Source organism: Bos mutus, chromosome 6, assembly GCF_027580195.1.
Source record: "Bos mutus isolate GX-2022 chromosome 6, NWIPB_WYAK_1.1, whole genome shotgun sequence".
NCBI classification, from domain to species: domain Eukaryota; kingdom Metazoa; phylum Chordata; class Mammalia; order Artiodactyla; family Bovidae; genus Bos; species Bos mutus.
Genome location: NC_091622.1, coordinates 21,798,665 through 21,822,837, shown reverse-complemented (window position 1 = coordinate 21,822,837; position 24,173 = coordinate 21,798,665). Strand labels below are relative to the sequence as shown.

General features: G+C 39.1%; 1 protein-coding gene across 6 annotated transcripts in view; it reads right to left on the bottom strand.

Annotated features, from left to right (window-relative positions):
• The window catches only part of SLC9B2 (solute carrier family 9 member B2), a 64,596-nt gene that overhangs the window by 31,620 nt on the left and 8,803 nt on the right, over nucleotides 1-24,173 (bottom strand). For 5 of the 6 annotated variants that reach the window (XM_070372071.1, XM_005890474.2, XM_070372073.1 and 2 more), the window contains 6 exons: nucleotides 16,795-16,929; nucleotides 15,963-16,140; nucleotides 11,196-11,366; nucleotides 3,890-4,032; nucleotides 2,917-3,044; nucleotides 334-509 (listed from right to left, as the gene is read on the bottom strand). In XM_070372071.1, the coding sequence (XP_070228172.1) occupies nucleotides 334-509; nucleotides 2,917-3,044; nucleotides 3,890-4,032; nucleotides 11,196-11,366; nucleotides 15,963-16,140; nucleotides 16,795-16,884 (886 nt within the window). In that variant the 5' untranslated portion in view covers nucleotides 16,885-16,929. The remainder of the gene's footprint in view (nucleotides 1-333; nucleotides 510-2,916; nucleotides 3,045-3,889; nucleotides 4,033-11,195; nucleotides 11,367-15,962; nucleotides 16,141-16,794; nucleotides 16,930-24,173) is intronic. The other variant, XM_070372075.1, reaches the window with a different exon arrangement.

Genomic DNA, 24,173 nt, shown 5'->3' with positions numbered 1-24,173 from the left:
GTGCTCCTTGAAAATCTCCTCATCCCTTGTGTGAGGTCTCCAAGACCGAACTTTCCCAGAGGCTCCAAGCAAAAGCTGTTCTAATCCTTCTTTAAACTCTGAAAATTTGAATCTCCCCTTACTGAACTTACCAGACTGCTTGAGCAGTTTCTGTCTAGATGGTGAAGAGAGTAAAGACAGGAAGCTACTGGTCCTGTCTTAGGAATGGAACTAACCCTCGGGAGGTGACTTTTTCTAAGCTGCCTTTATCAAGCAACGATGGCATGCTCGTAACATCATAACCTATGTCTTTAGAGCACGAGAGAACAGCACGCTGTGAACGGATCGGTGTACCTGTGGAGAATGCCATGCCCAGGCAGGTGTTGAAGCCAGTGATGGCCAGAATGTCATCGAAGCTACCAGCAGCCATGAGTAAGGTGGGGATGCCTTTCTCAACACCATAACCTCCTTCCTGCAAAAGGAGCATCGAAGGCACCACAACAGCTGGAGACACAGCACCTAAAACAAAACTAAGCAGGCAGTGCTTTAGGCATTTATGACAGTATCTTACTACCGTTGCTGTTGTTATTAAAATTATAGTGCCCACTACTCTTTTAAAGATTATACTTTAGAAAACTATAGCCTTTCAGATGGCAGCAAAGAACCAAACCAGAAACACATGCACACATACAAGTTCCACAGAACACTTTTTCAAAGTGTGGCTATGGATAATCTATATTGGAATTACTTAGGTTGCCTAAAAATATATATTTATGAGTGTTATAAAAGACCTATTGGAGTTATGCCCCAGGAATCTTTTTAAAAAAAAAAAAAAAAAGGACGCGGGAGGCGGGGGCCCTCCATTGGTCGGGCTAGTCGGCCAATCCCTGGAAGTCCGGGGGAGGCGGTGGGGGGCAGTTCGTGCACGACTCCGGAGCCGAGCGGGAGCGTCTGGGGGACCTCGTCCGACCGAGTAGCCGAGGCACCGCCCGCGTCCCGCCGCCGCGTCCCAGCGACTCCTGCGCCGCCCAGGAGAGCGAGCTCCGAGCATCTTGTAGTGCGGCCACTCTTCGGGGCCAGGAGCGGGGAAACCGAGTGCGAGAAACCCCCGGACCCGAACTCAGCCTCTTCCAAATTATTTAAAAAAAAATAAAAAGAAAAAAGAAAAACAAAAAACCATTCATGGTATGAGGTCTGAAAAACACAGACTTTTTGAATTGGAACTCACTAAAATTAGGCATTCTAGGACTTTGTATGTAAAATAAAATAGATTAGAAGGAGAAGGCTGTAATGACACTGACTGTGATACTCATCATGGGAGCAGTAGAAACAGCAGAAAGCATTTGAGAGAGCTTACTGCATGCCAAACAGTATTTTAAGCATTTTATATATATTAAGCAAATTAATTCTCACAATAACTCCATGAAATACTTACAATAATTATCTTCATTTTTGCAAATGGGTAAATTGAGGCACAAAGAGGCGAAATGACTTGACAAAGAAGTTATTTGTGTAATGCAAAGTCACAGAGCTGGGATTTGAATCCAAGCCATGTAGCTCCAGGGTCGTAACCCTGAGAAGTAAGAATTTACTTCTTGTCTACTAAATTCTTACTAAGTACTTTCATATTTATTTGCTTCTCATGGCTCTTAACCACATAATCAAAACAGTCTTGTGACAGAAGGAGGAGGAAAACAATGCTGAATGTTGATCACTGTTACTGTATTTTTTATTCTTTGTACAGACTCTCAGATGAGACCTTGCATGTCTCTCACTAACAAGGAGTCACACAGTAAAGATCATGATTTCTTCAATAGTTTATTATAATCACTGCAAAAGTGAGACACCTTTGCTCTTTCTGCATGTGTGCTCAGTTGTGTCTGACTCTTTGAGACTCCAAGGACTGTAGCCTGCTAGGCTCCTCTGTCCATAGAATTTTCCAGGCAAGAATACTGGAGTGGATTGCTGAATTTCCTTCTCCAGGGGATCTTCCCAATCCAGGGATCAAACCCACGTCTTCTGCATCGACAGGTGGATTCTTCACCACTTGCGCCACTTGGAAAGCCCATAAAGTTAGACATACACTATTACACATACTATACTTTGAAGCTAATATTTAGATTATGCTAGAACATCAGCTGCAGAGAAGGCAATGGCACCCCACTCCAGTACTTTTGCCTGGAATATCCCATGGATGGAAGAGCCTGGTAGGCTGCAGTCCATGGGGTCTCTAAGAGTCGGATACGACTGAGCGACTTCACTTTCACTTTTCACTTTCATGCATTAGAGAAGGAAATGGCAACCCACTCCAGTGTTCTTGCCTGGAGAATCCCAGGGACGGGGGAGCCTGGTGGGCTGACGTCTATGGGGTCACACAGAATCGGACACGACTGAAGTGACTTAGCAGCAGCAGAACATCAGCTGAAGAATTGATGCTTTTGAACTGTGGTGTTGGAGAAGACTCTTGAGAGTCCCTTGGACTGCAAGGAGATCCAACCAGTCCATCCTAAAGGAAATCAGTCCTGAATATTCATTGGAAGGACTGATGCTGAAGCTGAAACTCCAATACTCTGGCCACCTGATGCGAAGAACTGACTTATTTGAAAAGACCCTGATGCTGGCAAAGATTGAAGGCAGGAGGAGAAGGGGACGACAGAGGATGAGATGGTTGGCTGGCATCACTGACTCAATGGACATGAGTTTCAGTAAACTCCGGGAGTTGGTGATGGACAGGGAGGCCTGGTGAGCTGCAGTCCATGGGGCCACAAAGAATCAGACACTACTGACTGAACTGAACTGAACTGAAGAACATCAGTGATGTATTTTCTGATGTCCTCAAGAAAATGCTATTATGTGTTCTCCTGTAAGGAATCAGTGAAAGCACTAAAATGTCTGTGCATATTTTCATACAACAACAACAAAAAAATCATGAATTACCCCAGCATGAATCCCCACTGCCATGGTAAACCCATGAGGAAGTAGGCCAGGACAGCAGATGTACACGCTTCTATGAGACAAGGACCCAAGGATAACCTTACACAAACACCCTTCAACTTCTTCAGGGCCTGAAATATAAACACAGACATATTAAAATAATTCTCTAAAGACCTGCAGAGATTATGACCTTAATTGCTTTTGCAATTAATGTGTACTCAGATCATCACACATTTTCTGGGAATGTTCTGCTTAGAACATCCTGTGTTCTAAGTGTTTAGAGAAAGCTTATCTATTCCTCATAGCAGCCACCCTACGACACAGGTAATATCATTATGCCCATTTTGTAGATGTACTCATGCAAAAAGGCATACATTAAAGTGCTTGGCTTCAGATCATGACATCAGTGAGCTGTGGATCTAGGTTTGCACCCAAGCAGGCCGCTTCCAGTGTCTGTGTTCATAATCCACACACTAGCTGATTTAATCCTCTGAGGTTTAGCTTTATTTATAATCTGTGGTCCCCAAATGAGGCTTGGGTGAAAACCTTTATCCCCCAAAATATTCATTCCCACAATCAAAATATACATGTAAAAAGCATTAATAATACCCATACTTGAGACTCATTCTATATACAAGGCAGTTTCCTGAGCCGTACTCAGCCCTAAAATCTTGTACGAGGCTTTGCCCACCAAAAATGACATCTCCTTTCTCTCAAGCATCATCTATAACTACAGCCAATATCTGTCAGAGAAGTGGAGGATCTTTATTCTTGGTGTTGTTGCCACATAGTAACTCCACTTTTCTCCAAGCAAGAATAGGCAACATCTTCTGGAGCAGTCCTGAATGGATTCTCTTCTTGCCCTGAGAATGTCATGCAGCATCCACCCCCATTCCCAAAACTCAGTGATTCTAAATACTGGCAGTAGTGAAGGAGCAAAATTCCTAGTCAATAATTAGAAATCTGTACTTCGTACATTTGAATCAAGCCCAAGGCCAGCGCGGACCAGTATGACAGACAGGGCTATGCTTCTCAAAGCAGAAGACCACTTGTGCTTGATCTGTATGTTATCACTGATGACAGGGACATTTCTGATGAGAAAGCCAGCAAGCAGCATGCCTAGAATGGAGAGGTCAACAATTCTTTAGTTTTCAAATAAAGGCAGTAAGTTTTGGCATTTTAGCTATTAAAGAGACAACCCTATAATCCTAGGTAGGTAATATCAATACTTTCTTTTTTGCTTATTCGTTAGGTGAAATTAGGCTAAACTTTTAACTAAAAAAATGAAAATAATATAATCAATTAGAGGAGCTAATATAAGGTTTTAATATGCATATTAAAACAACAGATTAGAATAATTAATAATTCCTAATCTGAACCTGAAAGGGAGAAACAGGATATAGTATTTGGAAAATGTGATCAAATTCTAAATGTAAAAAAATTTTAATATAACATCCAGTTTAGTCATCTCTGTGTAAAGAGCAAATAGCTTATGAAATTATTGGCTATGTCAGGTTACCAGAAATATCAATAAATACCTACATGGATTCTATTTTACCTTCACATAATTTAATTAAAAAACACATAACCTGCTCTGCAAAGGCGTAGAGTGAGTTTTGATGAAATGTGATCTGCTCTGTCATGTCAGGTGGTAACTCTCTTTTCACTGAGCCATTCAATAGTCACCAAATGCCTTCAGTGTTTCAGATACTATAATAGGCGTTAGAGATATAATAATGAACAAAAACTGGGTACCACACCTCAACAAGCTTTCAGCCTCTAGGGGAGCAAGACAAATTGACAAAGTGAATTTTGCAGAAGCAGGAGGAAGTGCCGTATGAGCTGAGACGGAAGGGGTGAGTCAGAAGGGCCCCAAGGAGAGGGAAAGGGGTCAAGAGACTGAGGAGGTGAAAAGTCTCTGAAAGAGAAAGCAGTTTCTTCCAAGGTATGAAAACGAAGTGTGGCATTTGGGGAAGGGCAGGTAGCTGAGTGTGACTGAGTAGTTTGTGAGGGAATCCTGCCCTCAGTGACAATACCACGTGTCGTACAAAGGGAAATACTTCTCCAGCAGATACTGTGAGGCCTCTAGCCTCTGTTCTTCAGCACTGTCCTCTTCTCACCGTGCCCTTATAAGCACCACCCGTTAAATGACTGGACACATTTATGAGTGTTGGGATGTTTTGAATATAAGCTATGAGAACAGAAAAGAATCACCAGTGTACTTTTTTGTGACTTGCTCCTGATGCAGACAGGTAAAGAAGCACCCCTCCCAAGCATATTTCATTACTGACATTTCATCTGGAAGAAGGTCTCTAAGTTCTGAATTCTGCAGTCACGGTCTTTCTAGAATTTGTGAAAGTAATAACTGGCCCACAATAACTATTTTTAAAAGAATTAATTATAAGAATAATACATGCCTATGGTAAAGTTAAAAATTACTGACAAGGATAAAGTGACAAGTATATGCCCTTCCTCAATTGCAACTTTTGATCTTCATTCCTCAAAGGTTTGTTTCCACTGTTAAGGATTTTCTGTCCACTTTCAGAAAGTTTCAATACCTATTTAAGCATGCCTGTGTGTGTGTGTGTGTGTGTGTGTGTGTGTGCTGGACACAAATAAAAGCACATTTATATACCACTGTATAATTTTTTCCTCATTTAACAATATATCCTGGACATATTCCTACGGAGGTGTGCACATACATATACACACACACGTGTGCGTGCACGTGCATATGTTTATGTGTATGTGTGTGTGTGTGTTTGCTTTATTTTTTAATAGTTGCAAAAGAATCTCATTGGAAGTACCATAATTTTGGGACCAGTTAATGAACTTAAAAGATTTTTCACTACAAACGTTGCTGAAATGAGCACAGTTCACACATCAAGTGTTTATTAAGGGCCAAACCTTTATGATGCCCTGATAATACAGGGTAGAGCGAGACCAACATGGTCCTTGTCCACATGGAGCTCACATATTTGTAGGTTTGTATAAATATATCCACAGGATAATTTCTAGCAGTGGAAATATTAAGCCCTAAGGTACAGGCATATTTAATATTTATGGATACTGATGAATTATCAAGTCCAAAATATTGCACTAACCATATATTTTATTAGTATGTCAATCATTCCTTACTGAAACTTAAAATGTGGATCTAAACCAGCCCTAAATTATGATAGCATGTAACTACCTGAAATCAAAAAGAATAATAATCTAAAATGTTATGAGGCTTTCTTGGAATATTAAGGTAGAAGGGAGCATTTTTTGTTCCCCAAATGAAAGTGAAAGTTTCCCCGGGACTCGGTTTCCTTTGCCAGTGGTCTGCGTTGCTGGCACCACCTGACAGCAACTTGGCTGGTGTCCTCTTCTTGCCTTTAAGCCCACGTGGGCCTCTCTCTTGGTTGTGGAAGAAAGAAGACCTCCTTTGATGGAGGACTGTTATTCTTTTTTTTCTTAATTTGTATCATGGAAATTTTTTCAATAATAATTTGCTTCAAAAAATCTTGGAAGTAGATGAAATAAGATTGGCCATGAATTGATAACTCTTGCATATTTAAAAATATTTCCATTTAAGAATAAAAAAGAATAATATTCCTCTATTAAGACAGGTGCTCTTTCCTCCACAACCAACGGAGAGGCCCAAGTGGGCTTACAGGTAAGAAGAAGAACACTCAAATAAAAATCATCAGCACAGACCACTGGCAAAGGAAAGTGGTCCAGGGAAATTCCTTTCAGGTTCATTTTGGGAACAAAACATGCACCTTCATCCCCCATTGCCAGCCATTATTTCTTCCTTAGGTCTTTAAAAAAATATTTATTTATGTCCTTATTTTGGTCGTGCTAGGTATTAGTTGCAGCACGTGGGATCTTTAGTTGCAGCGCGTTGGATCTAGTTCCCTGACCAGGGATTGAACCTGGGCCCCTGAATTGGGAACGTAGAGTCTTAGACACTGGACCACCAGGGAAGTCCCTCTAGCAATTATTTCAATGAGTTTTTGAAACTATAGAACGGGCAATCAGCATACACATTCTGTCATAACAAGCCTTTATGAATTCAGATAATGTTCCAGTTTCAGATCCTGACCCTATTACAATAGTGATTTGAGTGACACTTAGTGGTAAAGAATCCACCTGGGATGCAGAAGATGCAGGAGATGTTGGTTAGATCCCTGGGTTGGGAAGATCCCCTGGGGGAGGAAATGGCAAGCCATTCCAGTATTCTTGCCTGGAGAAACCCCACTGACAGAGGAGCCTTACAGGTAACAGTTTATAGGATGGCAAAGAGTTGGACATAACTGAAGTGACTGAGCACACACTACTACAATAAGAACTGATAAACTTTTTTCTGTTACGAGTATTAACACTGCAAAAAGGGACGGTAAGATACATCAGATATGTGACCTTCGAGAATAGTTTCAGTTACCCCAGGAGATTTCACGTGATCTTAAAGCCCAGGGATGTACCACTTGGCTACATGGTATATTTTGTTGTAATAACAGGCATAGAATGGGGAAAAAAAGATGAAGTATAAAGCACTTTTTCATGGATTCTGGAACAGCAGTCTCAACTTAGGTTGCATATTAGAATCACTTGGGGAGCTTTTAAAAATTCTGATGCCCAGGGCATATAGCGCATCAATTAATTCAGAATCTTTGGGCACCAGCTTTTAAAAAGCTTTCTGAAATGATTCCTATGTGATTGAAAACTTATGATTATTAGACTATTTGAAAAACCTAAGATAACTTATTGGGCTTCCCTGGTGGGGAAGCAGGAGACCTAGGTTTGATCCCTGGGTCAGGAAGATCCCCTGCAGGAGGAAATGGCAACCCACTCCAAAATTTTTGCCTGGAGAATTCCATGGACAGAGGAGCCTGGCTGGCTATAGTCCACAGGGTCACAAAAGAGTCGGACACGACTAAAGTGACTAACTCTGTCTCTGTCTCTGAACAACTGATTAGAAATGCAAAATCTCAGGCCCCATCCTCAGATCTACTTAATTAGAAGCTGCATTGTAACAAGGTCCCAAGGTCATTTTTCTATGATAAAGTTTGAGAAACACTGATTTAGATATATTAGCAGCAAACACTTTCCGCCAAGGGGCAGATCAGATGAGAGACATCTTAGATTTTGTGGGCCACAGGGTCTCTCACTTCTCAACTCTGCACTGGGGTGTGAATACAGCCAGACAATACATAGAGGAATGAGCATGGGTACATTCCAGTAATATCTTATTTACAAAAGATATGGATGGCCAACCTTTTATCATAGCACACAGGCATATCTAGGGCTTCTCTCACAGCTCAGTTGGTAAAGAATCCGCCTGTAATGCAGGAGACCCCAGTTTGAAACTGGGTCGGGAAGATGCCCTGGAGAAGGGATGGGCTACCTACTCCAGTTTTCTTGGACTTCCCTTGTGGCTCAGCTGGCAAATAATCCACCTGCAATGTAGGAGATCTGGGTTCAATCCCTAGGTTGGGAAGATCCCCTGGATAAGGGAAAGGCTACCCACTCCAGTATTCTGGCCTGGAGAATTCCACGGAAGGTCACAAAGAGTCGGACATGACTGAGTGACTTTCACTTTCACTTCACAGGCATATCTAGAAACAATTCATTTTAACAACAATGCCATGAATAAACTTCAGAGAATAAAAAGCACTCATGATAAGTAATATGAATTAAGCAAAAAAAGAAGAAAAAAAAAAACCCCAAACACAAAATCCCTGTGCTGCTAAGTCACTTCAGTCGTGTCCGACTCTGTGCGACCCCATAGACGGCAGCTCACCAGGCTCCTCCACCCATGCGATTTTCCAGGCAAGAGTACTGGAGTGGGGTGCCATTGCCTTCTCTGCAAAAACCCTGTAGTTTTACCTAACATTGAAAAATATATTAAGAAATAGTGCATGATAAGATGTAAATAACTGACTTCCCTGGTGGCTCAGTGGTAAAAAATCTGCCTGCCGGTGCAGGAGACACGGGTTCTATCCCTAATCTGGGGAGATCCCACATGCCTGAGTAGCTAAGCCTGGGTGCCACAAGTACTGAGCCTGTGTTCTAGAGCCTGGGAACCTCAACTCAACTACTGATATCTGGGTGCCCTAGAGCCCATGCTTCGCAACATAAGACGCACTGCAATGACAAGCCCAGGCACCACAACTAGAGAGTAGCCCTGCTTGTCGCAACTAGAGAAAAGCCTGTGCAGAGATGAAGGCCCAGCACAGCCAAAAATAAGATAAGTGATAGATAATTTCCCTAAAGATGTAAATAACTCTAGTTATTTTCATATTTAGCTTCAACTGCTGACCACAGAGGAGCTTCCCAGGTGGCACTAGTGGTAAAGAATCTGCCTGCAATGCAGGAGATGCAAGAGATATGGGTTTGATCCCTGGGTCAGGAAGATCCCCTGGAGGAGGAAATGGTAACCCACTCCAGTATTCTTGCCTGGGAAACCCCATGGACAGAGGAGCCTGGTGGGCTACAGTCCATGGGGTCGCAAAGTGTCAGACATGACTGAAGTGCTGCTGCTGACCACAAATTCAAAAGCAAATATATTCATTGTCCTCGCTAACATAAAATAACAGAAAACAATTTGACTCAGGAAATGTGTGCAAATATATCTGTATGTGTAAAAGGTATGCAATTTTTAAATAAAAGTGATTTATGTATCTGTTAGAAAAGGACACAAAATCTCTTTTGTGATAGGTGACCCCAGAGATGGCAGCCCACCAGGCTCCCCCGTCCCTGGGATTCTCCAGGCAAGAACACTGGAGTGGGTTGCCATTTCCTTCTCCAACGCATGAGAGTGAAAAATCAAAGTGAAGTCGCTCAGTCATGTCTGACTCTTTGCAACCCCATGGACTGCAGCCCACCAGACTCCCCCATCCATGGGATTTTCCAGGCAAGAGTACTGGAGTGGGGTGCCATAATAATATGCTGGTAAATGCTTAATAATTAGATCTCCAAAGAAGTGTATTTATATGTATATATTTACATATTTGTTATAAATTTTACTGATATAAAGGATGTACAGAATATAGTTTATAAATATACAACAGTTATCACTGTGTCTGACTCTTTGTGACCCCATGGACTGTAGCCCACCAGGCTCCTCTGTCCATGGGATTCTCCAGGCAAGAACACTGGAGTGGGTTGCTGTGCCCTCCTCCAGGGGATCTTCCCAACTCAGGAATTGAACCTAGGTCTCTTTCACTTCACCCACTCCAGTATTCTTGCCTGGAGAATCCCAGGGACAGAGGAGCCTAGTGGGCTGCCCTCTATGGGGTCGCACAGAGTAGGACACAACTGAGGCGACTTACCAGCAGCAGCAGCAGCAGCTCTTGCACTTCAGGCAGATTCTTTACCAATTGAGCTATCCGGGAAGCCCTAAATTCTATGTAGCCAATTGATTTTCACAGAATGCTCTCATTGTTTTTCATTGTTGAATCCCATATTCATAACCAACTATGGTTGCAGTTCAACCGTGAATTGACAAAATCACATTACAAATAAATGCTTGACTACTATCTGGTTTAGCAAAGAAGTCACTTATATCACTTATGAGTGAGTATAGTGACATCAGGAATATCGGTTGATCGTTTTGTTTATGTTAATGAATAAGATGAAAATGAAACAATGAAAATGCATGTTGGAACATCACTCATTTATCAATGATGTGAATGTTAATAACATATTAAGTCCTAATTTTTAGCACTTGCTGATTTCTGTTGTACAGATACTTCCACCATGGTTGATGTTAAGCTACCAACACAGTGTCAAAGAATGTGGATTTAGGAAGACAGTGAGAGGCACACCATAATATATTATTTCCATAATCTCAAGAGCATACATAAGAGAAATATTTAGTAAAATAATTAGGAAATGATCTGTTTTGAGTATGTATTGCTCTTGTTTTTATTGTAAGCTATTTCATTTAAATTACATATAACTTAATTTTTAAAAATTGCTGTTTAGGGAATTCCCTGGCAGTCCGGTGGTTAAGGCCTCAGTGCTTTCACTTCTGGGATCTGGGTTCAATCCCTGGTTGGAAGATTAAGATCCCACAAGTGGCATGGCCAAAAAATACACAAATAAGTCAATAAAAATCTATTTAAAAATCTTCTTAACAACCTGCTCACTGATCTTAAAATGTAACAACTGGCTTTTGTTTTGGCTCTAGTACAGCAAATACAAAAATATTTTATATTTATCTCCCAAAGCTTTCCAAGCTATTGTTTTTAAAATATGATTTACTCTGAAGAAAACAGGAAGTGTTTAGCACTTACCCAGAAGAGGAGGCAGTGGAGGTAACGTAGGTAACTTAATGAGTCCAAAAAGTTTACCTCCAATGATGGCACAATAGAATAGCATTATAATTCCAAACAAGTTTCCTCCAGGAAGACATTCACTGCCAGTAACTGACCAAACCACAGCCCACAGAAGAATCACCATGGTAACTGAAATAAACCAGGAAAACTAGTTTCTACCAATGAGTTGTCATCTGCAGGTTCTAATATAATCCAATCATAAGAAATGAAAACTACAAAACTTTACAACACAAGGATGATGTATGCAAATTGAAAAATAAATCATTTAGACATTCAGAGGATCCCCCCCAAAAAAGAAAATGAATACATAATACAAATATTTATAATCACATGTAAGTTTTTAAAAACATCAGTAAAATAAACAATTGGGCAATTATCAACTGTCTTAAAAAATAGGATATTACCAGTGACTCTGAATCTACCTATGCACCCCTCTTAATCCTATCACCCACTTCTTTTCACACTGTCAGACGAAACTACTATTTTGGATATTTTACAATTCCCTTATTTTTTCTTGTAATTTTACCATCAATATTCACTAGTTAATAAAAAAAGAAGAACAGTCGCTATCTTTATCCTCTTCACGGAACATGAGAACACCTGAACAATCATACTCCAGTATTTTAGTATTCAAGTTCTGCTTTGAATTAAACTTTATTGTTTAATTATTGCTTCTTTTCTATAGTCAATATCTGTTTAGAATTACCCACATACTTACCTTTTTTTGATCATCATTCATTATGGCATCTCAAACCTTTCATCTGGACAATTATTTTGCTGCCTGAAGTATTTCCTCTTGGAGAGGCATGTCTATTAGAATGTGAGATATGTTTCCCTGTTTGATAACCCTGTGTTCTACAAAATTGAACTTTGAAAACAGAAAGGCTCACAGGAAAAAGAATAGGGCAGACCACTCACAACTCAAAACTTGTGACCAAAGCACTAACGAAAACAACAATCCTAATAAAAGTACCAGCACAGTTATATCTCCACTAATATTTGTATCTCCCATAATCAACCTCTTCATTGCAGACTTAGACCCTGGAACCAGGGAATTTCTGGGCTGTTCAGAGGTTAGGCCTTGGCACTTTCACTGCAGTGTCCTGGGTTTGATCCCTAGCTGGTGAACTAAATTCCACATGCTGTGTGGCTTGGCCAAAAAAAAAAAAAAAACACCCAAAAAAACCCAACAACTGAAACGCTGGAATCACACTTGGTATTTCAAGATGTAGAATCTTGAAAGCATTTCCTCTAGATAGAGAGCAGTTTCACCAAAATCTGACCCAGACTGTAGTCTTTTCCACTAATCAAATGGTTTGTTGTTAATTTTTTTTTAACTGGGGTAAGTGTTAGCAAATTCTTCATCTACATGTGGTCTCATTAGATACCTTAACATTATGGCAAGTTTAAATGTTTGAGTCCCTAAGAGAACAACTAACTGCCTGAAAAGAAGGAATTTGCACAGGATGTTCAGCTTTTAAAAATGTTTTATCTTTAAAGTTAATAAAGCTTTATAATTGTAATACCTAATCTTTTACTTTGTACTTAATCTGTTATTGCTCAATCATGTTAAATATTAATATGCCAGGAAAAATTATATACAAAAATGCAAACTCCATATTACAGCAACACAATTACCTATTTGTCATTGCATATAAACTAATTCAGAGATCAAATTGCCAACATCCATTGGATCACTGAGAAAGCAACAGACTTCCAGAAAAACATCTACTTCTGCTTTATTGACTACACCAAACCCTTTTACTGTGTGGATCACAACAAACTCTGGAAAATTGTTAAAGATATGGGAATACCAGACCACCTGATCTGCCTCCTGAGATGTGTATGCAGGTCAAGAAGCAACAGTTAGAACTGGACATGGAACAACAGACTGGTTCCAAATTGGGAGAGGAGTATGTCAAGGCTGTATATTGTCACCCTGCTTATTTAACTTATATGCAGAGTACATCATGAGAAATGCTGGACTGGATGAAGCACAAGCTGGAATCAAGACTGCTGGGAGAAATACCAATAACCTCAGATATGCAAATGATACCACCCTTATGTCAGAAAGTGAAGAAGAACTAGAGTCTCTTGATGAAAGTGAAAGTGAAAGTGGAGAGTGAAAAAGTTGGCTTAAAGCTCAACATTCAGAAAACGAAGATCATGGCATCTGGTCCCATCACTTCATGGGAAATAGATGGGGAAACAGTGGAAACAGTGTCAGACTTTATTTTTTTGGCTCCAAAATCACTGCAGATGGTGACTGCAGCCAGGAAATTAAAAGACGCTTACTCCTTGGAAGAAAAGTTGTGACCAATCTATATAGCATATTCAAAAGCAAAGACATTACTTTGCCAACAAAGGTCCATCTAGTCAAGGCTATGGTTTTTCCAGTGGTCATGTATGGATGTGAGAGTTGGACTCTGAAGAAAGCTGAGCGCTGAAGAATTGATGCTTTTGAACTGTGGTGTTGAAGACTCTTGAGAGTCCCTTGGACTGCAAGGAGATCCAACCAGTCCATCCTAAAGGAGATCAGTCCTGGGTGTTCTTTGGAAGGAATGACGTTAAAGCTGAAACTCCAGTACTTTGGGCACTTCATGCGAAGAGTTGACTCATTGGAAAAGACTCTGATGCTGGGTGGGATTGGGGGCAGGAGGAGAAGGGGACGACAGAGGATGAGACGGCTAGATGGCATCACCGACTCAATGGATGTGAGTCTGAGTGAACTCTGGGAGTTGGTGATGGACAGGGAGGCCTGGCGTGCTGCGATTCATGGGGTTGCAAAGAGTAGGACATGACTGAGCGACTGAACTGAACTGAACTGAAATTTTATTTTATCATAGCAAAAACCCAGTTTTATACTAAGTTCAGAAAGGTAGAATTAAGAATTTTTTACTTTAATATTACTTTTTTTTAAAAAACCTATAATTTTCCTTTTCCTTTCTCATATTCATAATGAAGTTCTAAATACATAGTAAATGTACATTCATAAGGTTTCTCTGGATCATGTTTCATTCAATTAATAATTTATTATCTATAATTTTGAAAAATAGTATTTTCCCAGGTAAGATTTACTCCTTTAAGAAGAATACTTTGTGTACTGAATACTTTGTGTATAGGGGGACAAAAGCAGTCTTGTCAGCCATGGAAGCAGAAGCACAAGAACACAAGTGAGAGTTGTTTATATATCATGAGTCCCCATTTCTCAAGCAGCTTTATAGATAATGATTACAGAATTTAAAAAAATTAGTCTCCAAGGGAATTCCCGGGAGATCCAGTGGTAAGGACGTGGTGTTTTCACTGCTGTGGCCCGGGTTCAATCCCTGGTCAGGGAACTAAGATCCCTGCAAACCACGCAGCTGAAAAAACAAAACAACCACGAAAACAAACAACAACGATGCCCTCCAAACCCTTCATCTTAAAAAAACAAAATCGTCTCCAAACCACATCATTCATGTATACCCTGCCCTTAGTGCAATCCATGTTTTTTGTACTTTATCTTTGGGACTTGTTGGAGACTTAAATATTTTAACTAGAAGGGTGCCATTACTTAAACAGAGAAAGTTAAAAAGGACAGAAAGATTATTACATTATCTATTGCTTTCTCAACCGGTGTATATTTTGGAACCTAGTTTTCTCTACAAATTTTAGATAAACTTTGAGGTTTTTTTTCCTTAAGGTAGTTTAAAAACTTACCTAATTTCATTGAAAACATACTGGAGCCTGAAGTATCATATAACATATTATGCTTGGCTTCCACTATCCTAGTTGAGAATGATAAAAATGTTTTTCAGAGCTCATAAATGAAGTATAACTATAAAGAAGTGAGTCTGATTTTTCAGTAAACATACTTTGAGATCAACATATTTATTGGGGGAAGCCATATATTTACTCTAATGACACTGTCATTACTCAATGAAGTTTTTGAACCTGTCTTTAAATTTGTGTTTATAGACAAGTTTCAATCCCCTTCTCCTTTTTCCTACCATATTACACACCCTCCAATATACATATAATATACATACACACACACACATTCTATTTGAACAAAAACAGCATTACTGAATCTGGACATCCATTTATTTACCAAATTGATAGAATAATGTTGAGATGCCTCCAAAAACCACATCCATTCCTAAAGGACAAATAGATCCTAACCCTAACAGCATTCAAAATAGTGCTAAGATAATCCCTACCCCCCCAAATTTTAAGAGCAGCAATAAGCTGAACTGGAAACTAGGATCTTTACTTAAAAAAATGATGAATTCATTTGGAAGTAAAAACTGAGCTGTTTGCTCAAACACTACTGGCATTACTTAACAGTAATGAGAACTAATATTTATGCAGTGCTTTTCTGCTTGTCAGTGATTTCTCAATCATTTTTCCAATTGGAAGCCTTATATAACCCTGTGAAATTCCTCAGATACAGAAAAGGTAGATGCGTTTGATCTCTGATCTCTCCCTCTTCCTACTAGCTTTAACAGCGGTGACGGCGGTGCTCTGGAAAGCCCTGTGTTGAAGGTGGCAGAGCCTGTCAGCCTGGGACCCTGAAGGACTACGGAGCAGAGTTACCTACAATTATAAATCATTCACCGTGTAGTTCTTATGTGAGAGAGAAGTAACGTCTTTTTGTCCTTTAAGCCATATTATTTTGGAATCGATCATTATAACAACTTTATCTTTTACCCTCTTGTTCTGAATTCATCCTTACCATGTACATACCATTTGTTATTACTCTAGCCAGTAAACCACGTGGAGGGCAAGCGTGTATTTGTCTTCGTCTTTGCAAATGATTTGGTTCAGCTGGTGTTCCTTGCATTTTTTCATTGTTATTCAGTAAGTTACTTCCTTCTGTTGGTTCATTTCCATCTATACCTCTGAGGTTCATACCTGTTTCCTGCTGTGTTTAAAGCAATTAAACAATTCTTACAACTGTGTATTTACTGTACCTTTCTATAAGTACTGAGCTATCACATCACAAATCAAATTTCCGTTGCTAGAATCAAGGCTGACACTTTACAGGAGAAACAAACAGCTTCATTACTAGCCAACTGGTGAACGCTTGGAACAAGAACTATGCAAGGAGTACTTACCTCTGAGTCAATATTTGCAGCATTATTGAGTCACATAAAATTCCATTATGTTTTTCAATACCGGGTTTAAAAATTAGCCTATTTAAAACAACACCTCAAGGCAATAGCTACTAAATATGTCAGAGTGATTAAAAAAGAGACAATCATCTGTGGTGAAAACAAATTCACATTCATTCATTTACTTGAATTTTAAGCAATAAAGAAAGAGGTGGAAGAAACCAGCACCATTCTAGAGGTTAGGCTGGGAACATGAAGTATCTCACAGGCTCTCCATGTAGGGCCAGCTGCTGACTATCTGGGAAAACTAGTAATCACACCTACCATCAGTTTGGGGATTTAAGAATGGAGAGAATTGTTAACTGAGTGACAGAGAATGAACAGAATACAATTCTGTCAAGGATTTGGAAAAATACAGTCCCCACCTTAAGGAAATGGTTGGGATGTTTTACATTTGATCATACCTGTCTTCCTTGGTATGAGGAGGCTGTGTGATTCACCTCTGTGGATGGTTCTGAATCTTTGTGCGCAGCTCTTTTATCTTGATTCCTCATGATTTATAATTAAGAATAAGATGATATAGGGAAGAGGAAGAAGATCTGTTTTGAAAGAGAAAGAGTATAGGTATAGAATAGCAATTTGAGATTTAAATAAATTATTTAAACAGCAATTTGAGCAATTTAAATGAATATAATGGCTAAAATAGGTTACACTATTCTTAACTTTCAACTGAATTTTGTTTTTTTGGATTACAGTATATTTTCCTAATTCTTACCTTTTTACCTTTCTTGAAAAAGCCCTTGTTCACCATCATATTTTTATATGATTTCTTTCCCACCCTACTTTCTGAGTTGTACTTCAAATAATCTTAGTGATATGTCTGTTATATTCTCCTCTCTAATGGGTCATTTTGAAGCAGAAAAGGGGCAGGTAGCTTTCCAATACTGACATGAGGAAATGAGGCACCGAAGAGAAATCTATGGATTCCATCATATTCAGAGAAACTATAGTCACTAGTTCCTGCTTAGTTCTTATTTCAAAATTAAAGTAAAAAAAAAAAAAACAAAAAACACAGCTCAAGGATGGAGCAGCCACAATGTTTTAGACACTGATAAGTGGTAGGACAGTCTCTTGATAGTCACTTGGATCACGCAAATATTACCAAAGTGCATCTTTTATTCTCTACAGACTTACAATACACCCCCTCCCCCAAATCACTTATATGAAGTAACTAAAAAAACTGATAGGGCAGACCTGTAATTGGTTTCAGAAACACCCACTTCAATCTCTTCTCCCTTGGCCTCCCCTGCTATATAGGCTGAAAAACCAAATTTTCCAATTCCTATCGACTTCTGTAGCTAGAGGTGCCCATGTGTCATACTTCCACTTAATAAGCTATAAGTGGGAGTCCCTGGGGAGGAGTTTCATTCCCAAACAATATGAAAAGGCCTTTCGAGGACAATACTGTTTACTCTTTGCCCTCTCATATTTCTTTCTCCTTCTCAGAATGTCGATATACTACTTGGAGGGTCAACAGCCATCTTCCAACCATGAGAATAGAAATTCCTATACCCAGGATAGTAGACAAGTAAGGAGGAGCCGGTTCCTTGATGACATCATGAGTTGTTGCATCAGTCTTGGACTGCCAAGCTTTGGAGTAATTGTATAAACCACTATCAGTCAAGTTTTCTTTTTTGTATTAACAAAACTTATTCCTAATGCAACAAATATGATGAGTATTATAACAGAGGTACAAACTATAAGTTTTGACAGAACCAAAGAGAAAATGATGTGAGAGAAGGGAAAATCTAAGTCTATACACATGAAAGTGTCTAATACGTGGTCAACATTCATGACCAAGGATTAATCAGGACACCTGCCTCAAGGAGTCATTCTCTGTTTAACAAAATGCAAGATGTTTGCATTTAAAATTTCACAGAAAATTATATTCTTTCCACCATCACAACCATCACCACCATTTTTCTTCCTCACAAAACACAATGTTGGTCACAGTGGCATCTCAAAAAGCTTCAGTCTGATTTTTTATTATATATTATATAGTGCTTCTCTGCTGGCTCAGTGGTAAAGAATCTGCCTGCAATGCAGGAGACGAGGGTTCAATCCCTGGGTCAGGAAGATTCCCTGGAGGAGGAAATGGCGACCCATTCCAGTATTCTTGCCAGGAGAATCCCATGGACAGAGGAGCCTGGCGGGCTACAGTCCATGGGGTTCCAAAAGGGCAGGACATGACTTAGAATCTAAATAACAACATAAACTATATATAATAAATTGTGCTGCTAAATCGCTTCAGTCGTGTCCGACTCTGTGCGACCCCATAGACGGCAGCCCACCAGGCTCCATCCCTGGGATTCTCCAGGCAAGAACACAGGAGTGGGTTGCCATTTCCTTCTCCAATGCATGAAAGTGAAAAGTGAAAACGAAGTCATGTCCGACTCTTAGCGACCCCATGGACTGCAGCCTACCAGGCTCCTCCGTCCATGGGATTTTCCAGGCAAGAGTGCTGGAGTGGGTTGCCATATTTATATAATAAATACACATATATAAAAGATACATTATATATGTAGATATAGTTTTTAAAATTTAAATACTTAAAAATTTAGATTCATAATGAGAAAGAATGGCATTTTGACAGGAAAATGTGAGTTCAGAGAACCCTTGTCTTAAAGGCACAGAGGTATAAATGCCAGTGGAATGTAAGGGAAAACTCTTGAAGCATGTGGTGGGAAGCTGTGAGTATTAGGGAAGATGAGGTTGGAGAGTTAGGACACTGTATCCTGAACCAAGGCACTTGGCCTTCACCTTCTGTTGAGAATGAGCCCCTAATATAGTAAGTAATGAGGTATACTGGCTCTGGATTTGGACAAACCTGGGTCTGAAGTCCAGCTCCCTCATAAACCAAATTTCTTAGCCTCTTTGTAAGGACTTCCCTGTCCAAAAAATGGAGACAAGAGTACTTCCAACCATGCACATGGTAGGCATTCAACAGTACTGGTTATTATCCACTCATACTCTTCCTTCCTAATTATCATACATCTCTAAGATTCTTTTCGCTTTTCCTATTAAAGCAGAATGAAGTCTCCCCAGTCTTGAAGAACTGACAACATAATCCCACTGACTTTCTTTGATCATGCTTTTAACGTCTTTCTTTCAAGGCCAACTTCTTGATTAGGGGGTGTAACACTCACTACTGCCATTTCTTCACCTTTCTCATGAGTAGAATTCCATAACAACTCCTGAGCAGTAATATAAATGCTATAAAATGTGGGGATAAATATCTTTTCCATAGGGGATATTTAGAGTTTTGGCCAGCCACACATCTTTCTCCACCGTTTTTGGTAAGAGCACACTAATTTTCTCTTGTGGAATCCGCGCCTCCTCTATTCCCTCTCTGTTCGGTTCACGTGAGACTGTTATGCTACCCTTCCCAATCCCCATGCTCCCCCAGTGCTCTAGAAATGGGGACATGCTTGGCCAATGAGGGAACCTCTTCTCTGGTGACCTTGACAGGTTCAGGCATGAACATGTGACCCATACCTGGCAAATGAGAGTCAGACTTAGAGTGTTTACTGGAGCCATTAAGAGCTTTCTTTCTGTTGGGGTTACTAAGCCTAGACTTGCTGATGACAATCCTTGGTACAAAAGCCTTCTAAAGTATGAAGTAATTAGCCACAAGGCAAAGCAGGGTCTTATTATGGAAAGTCAAAAAGAGAAAGCTCTAAATTAACAATCACACTGTTGATGCATCTGGGAGCAGCTGCTTTTCAGTTAGGTGAGCCAATAAATTTCTTACCAGCTGGGTTTCTGAAACTTGCCACCAGTTAAGTTCTCAGTAAAAATTTTCATACCTGAATTGGCCTTGAAGGAGCCCCTGTATACTAACAGGTGATTAGAAAGATGATTTTACATTTTCATGAAAATGAAAAGAAAAAAAATGTATGTGGAAATATTTTAAAAGGCATTAAAATATACTGTACAGCTTAGGGGTTTTCTTTAAAGATAATGTTAAAAGAAATAAAAATTTATCATTTAATAAAATAAGTATCCATTACTCAGAAAATTCTTCACTTTCACTTTTAACTTTCATGCACTGGAGAAGGAAACGGCAACCCACTCCAGTGTTCTTGCCTGAGAATCCCAGGGACGGCGGAGCCTGGTGGGCTGCCGTCTATGGGGTTGCACAGAGTTGGACACGACTGAAGTGACTTAACAGCACTCAGAAAATTAAGTGAAATGTTTTCTTTTTTAATGATACTAATTAAATGAAATAGTTAAAGGACCTTAATTTCTTTTTAATATTTACTTATTTATTTGGCTGCTCTGGGTCTTAGCTATGGCACTCAGGATTTTTGATCTTTAGCTGTGGGCATGCAAACTCTTGGTCGTGGCATGTGGAATCTAGCTCCCAGACCAGGGATGGAACCCAGGCCCTCTGCATTGGGAGCGCGGAGCCTTAGCCACTGGATCACCAGGGAAGTCCCCCTAACTATTTTTTTTTAAATTGTGTTCATGGAAGTCTTTAAAAGTCTTTGGGCCCAGTGAAGTTTCAAGAGAGCTATTTAGAATTCATCTGAGATGCTGGGAGTCTGAAATGGAAAAATTTTAAAGTGAGGAAATATGGAGAAACAAGATGGCTTCTCAAGGCTTCCCAAATGGCTCAGTGGTAAAGAATCCACCTGCCAATACAGGAGCCTCAAGAGACATGGGTTTGATCCCCAGGTTGGGAAGATTCCCTGGAGGAGGAAATGGCAAATTAATCCAGTATTCTTGCCTGGAAAATCCTGTGGACAGAGGAGCTTGGCAGGCTACAGTCCATGGGGTCACAAAGAGTTGGACACGACTGAAGTGACTAAGCATGCACATATGCAGATGGCTTCTAAGTAACTCAAAAAGTCGTTCATAGTTTGATGGAATAAGAAAAGTTGGAAAGGCCTTTGGAAATTACCTTGTCCGATCTCTTTCATATTTAAATAAGAAAATTAAAACCTAGAGAAGCTAAAAAATTTTCGTTAATGAATACAGCTAGTATCTACCAAGCTCCATAGAAAAGCGATAAAAATTTGTGAAATGCGATAGTTCTTTAATCTGTATCTCTGACTTTATGTCATTTCTACCAAATCACTGCATTATTCTACTCATATATATCCAGTTTATTATAACTTTGAAAACACATTTTATAAGTTAATAAAAATATTTCAACGTTCTATCATATTATGTTCAGCTTTACTTTTTTCCAATGTTATAAATGTTACAAACAAATTTTTTACTAATCCATTTAAATTGCACACCATTGGTAACAAAATAAATAATATAAGAACTTTTATTTAACTCTCTTGACAAATATTGTTTATATATTTTGAATGATCAGTTAACTGGCAGGTGACAACTTGCCCTTAAACATGTCTTAAGATTTTAAGAATTAAGGAACTTCCATTTAAAAAATTCAGTTCAAATGAGATGCTTTGAGAGATTTTTGTATATCACAGAATCACACTGAGAACTAGAAAGGCAAGGTACACTTTAGATAAATACTAAAAGGTCCCACACACAGAAAAACACGTTTTTTTCCTGTTTCTCAATTGGGATTTTGCTTTATTCAGACTGATACACAATCTGTAAACCATAGTAGAAAAACATACATTTTTCATCAAATGGTAAAATTTTATAAATTTCATAAATTCAGCAAAAAATGTTAATCAACTTTTTCTGTCTCAAATACAGGTTTCAGTAGAAGAATGAGGCATGCCCTAAGCCCAGGGTCATGACTGTTAGGAGCACTGTGACTGCCCACTTATTTGTAGGTTAGCAGGTGAAAGTATTTTCTAAAAACACATGCAAAGGCTATTGGCTACTCATGTCTCTCTTTAGAAAGTGAAAGTGTTAGCTGCTCGGTCGTGTCCAGTTCTTTGTAATCCCATACACTGTAGCTCGCCAGGCTCCTCCGGTGGGGTATCTAGCCCCTTCTCTAGGGGATCTTCCCAACTTCAAACTCCAGGCCTCCCACACTGCAGGCAGATTCGTTACCATCTGAACCATCAGGGAAGCCCTCTCTTTAGCATGCCCAGTATACAGAATTTCCTCCAGGACTGATGCACATACTCAGAAACTATGTTAGTTTACTTTGAGCTTTATTTTCCAGTATTAGGCACATATGCCACCAAAATTACAGAACTGTGGATTTCAAAGGAACAACATCTTTAGTTGTTCCTCCAAACTTGAGAGGAAACTGAAGATTAAGAATAGTAGATCAAGAATATGAACAGTACTGTCTGTTAACAGTAGTTGCCTTTGGGGAAGGAAATGGAATTGTTGGAATTTAATTTTTATTCTGCTTCTTTATTGTATTTTTACAATAAGATTTTAAAATGCAATTTAAAACACATTTTAAAAGAATTTGTGCAATTCTTAGAGCTTTAGAGAAAAGAAAATGGTACAACTTCCCTTGGTAATAATATGTTTCATAGATAGAATCTGGTCATTTGATTTTAGGTAACTTAATCCCACCTACCACAATATAAGGTAATTTTTTTTTTTCCTGCAGTTTTCAAAGAAGATGAGGAAACTGCCTAGATTCCTCTACAGCAGTTTTCAAGTATTTCTGAGGTCAGAGATCCTTTATCAAATGAAACCTTATCATGAAGTCCAATAAATGGGATAGATAAAAGTGGAGTTGAAGGAGCTCTGTCCTCTCCCCCTGGTTCTTCCTGGCAAGTGAAGCACACTTTGAAAGCCACTCTGAAAATACACTTTCATATACACAAAGAGGTTTGTTAAATCGGTCTTTTTTTTCAGGTTATCGTGTTAATATAAATGTTTAGAAGTACTTTCTATAATATTTCAGAAAAAATAAAAGAGCTTTCAACTTGCAAATGTCCACAGGTTCATGCTCAAATAAAATACACTTACTGCTATCAACTGAATTACTGCTGAAAAATCATTACATGGATAAAGACTGGTTGTTCTTGCTATTTTCTGTCTGCGGTATGGACAGGCCAACATTATGTTGAGAATCTACATATACTGCTGGAGTACTCTATATGTTGTATTCATGCATTTGAAAAAGTATTTCTATTCACTAAGTACTCTATAATGATTATCATAAAAATCTACCTTTGGCGTTCCACCCATTTATGTGTTAAAAGTATAGAGTCTCCATCTCATACAGTATTTCTATGTAGAACACATCGAAACTTTCTAATTTCTGGACTCTGCTAACCAACTCTGATCTAATGTTCATTTCTCATCAGTAAGAAGCTCAGATCAAGTGAAAAGAAGGGCTTAAAATGTCGTTGCCAATTACTGAAAAGACTGTGAATATCTCCTTGAATAAGAACTCCCTTATTATGCCAAAACAAATATTGTAAAGTAATTAGCCTCCAATTAAAATAAATAAATTTGTATTTAAAAAAATAAAAAGAATTAAAAAAAAGAGACTGATACAAAGGAAAAAAAAGAGAAAGTATTAAGTGTGCTAACCACATAGACCAATTTATCAAAGGAAAACAGCTACTATTCTGTTTGGTTAACTGATAGGGTGACTTGACTGAAACATCATGAAATAATGTTATTACTTCTGATAAGGAATAAAGGGAAATTATCCCTGGGGAAGAAGGAATCTGATATCTGCTGCTCTTTTTAAAAAATTCTTCTACCCAAGGGCAAATATATTTAATTGAAAGTTTAAAATATTACTTTTAGGCTTACTAAAATAAAAATCTCCAGACACTAATCTCCCCAAGTGTGGCAACATGACTTATCACTTACCTAAGAGCCACTGCTCAGGTATGCCTGTGGATCCCTTCCCCACCCTAGGAATAAATTATGA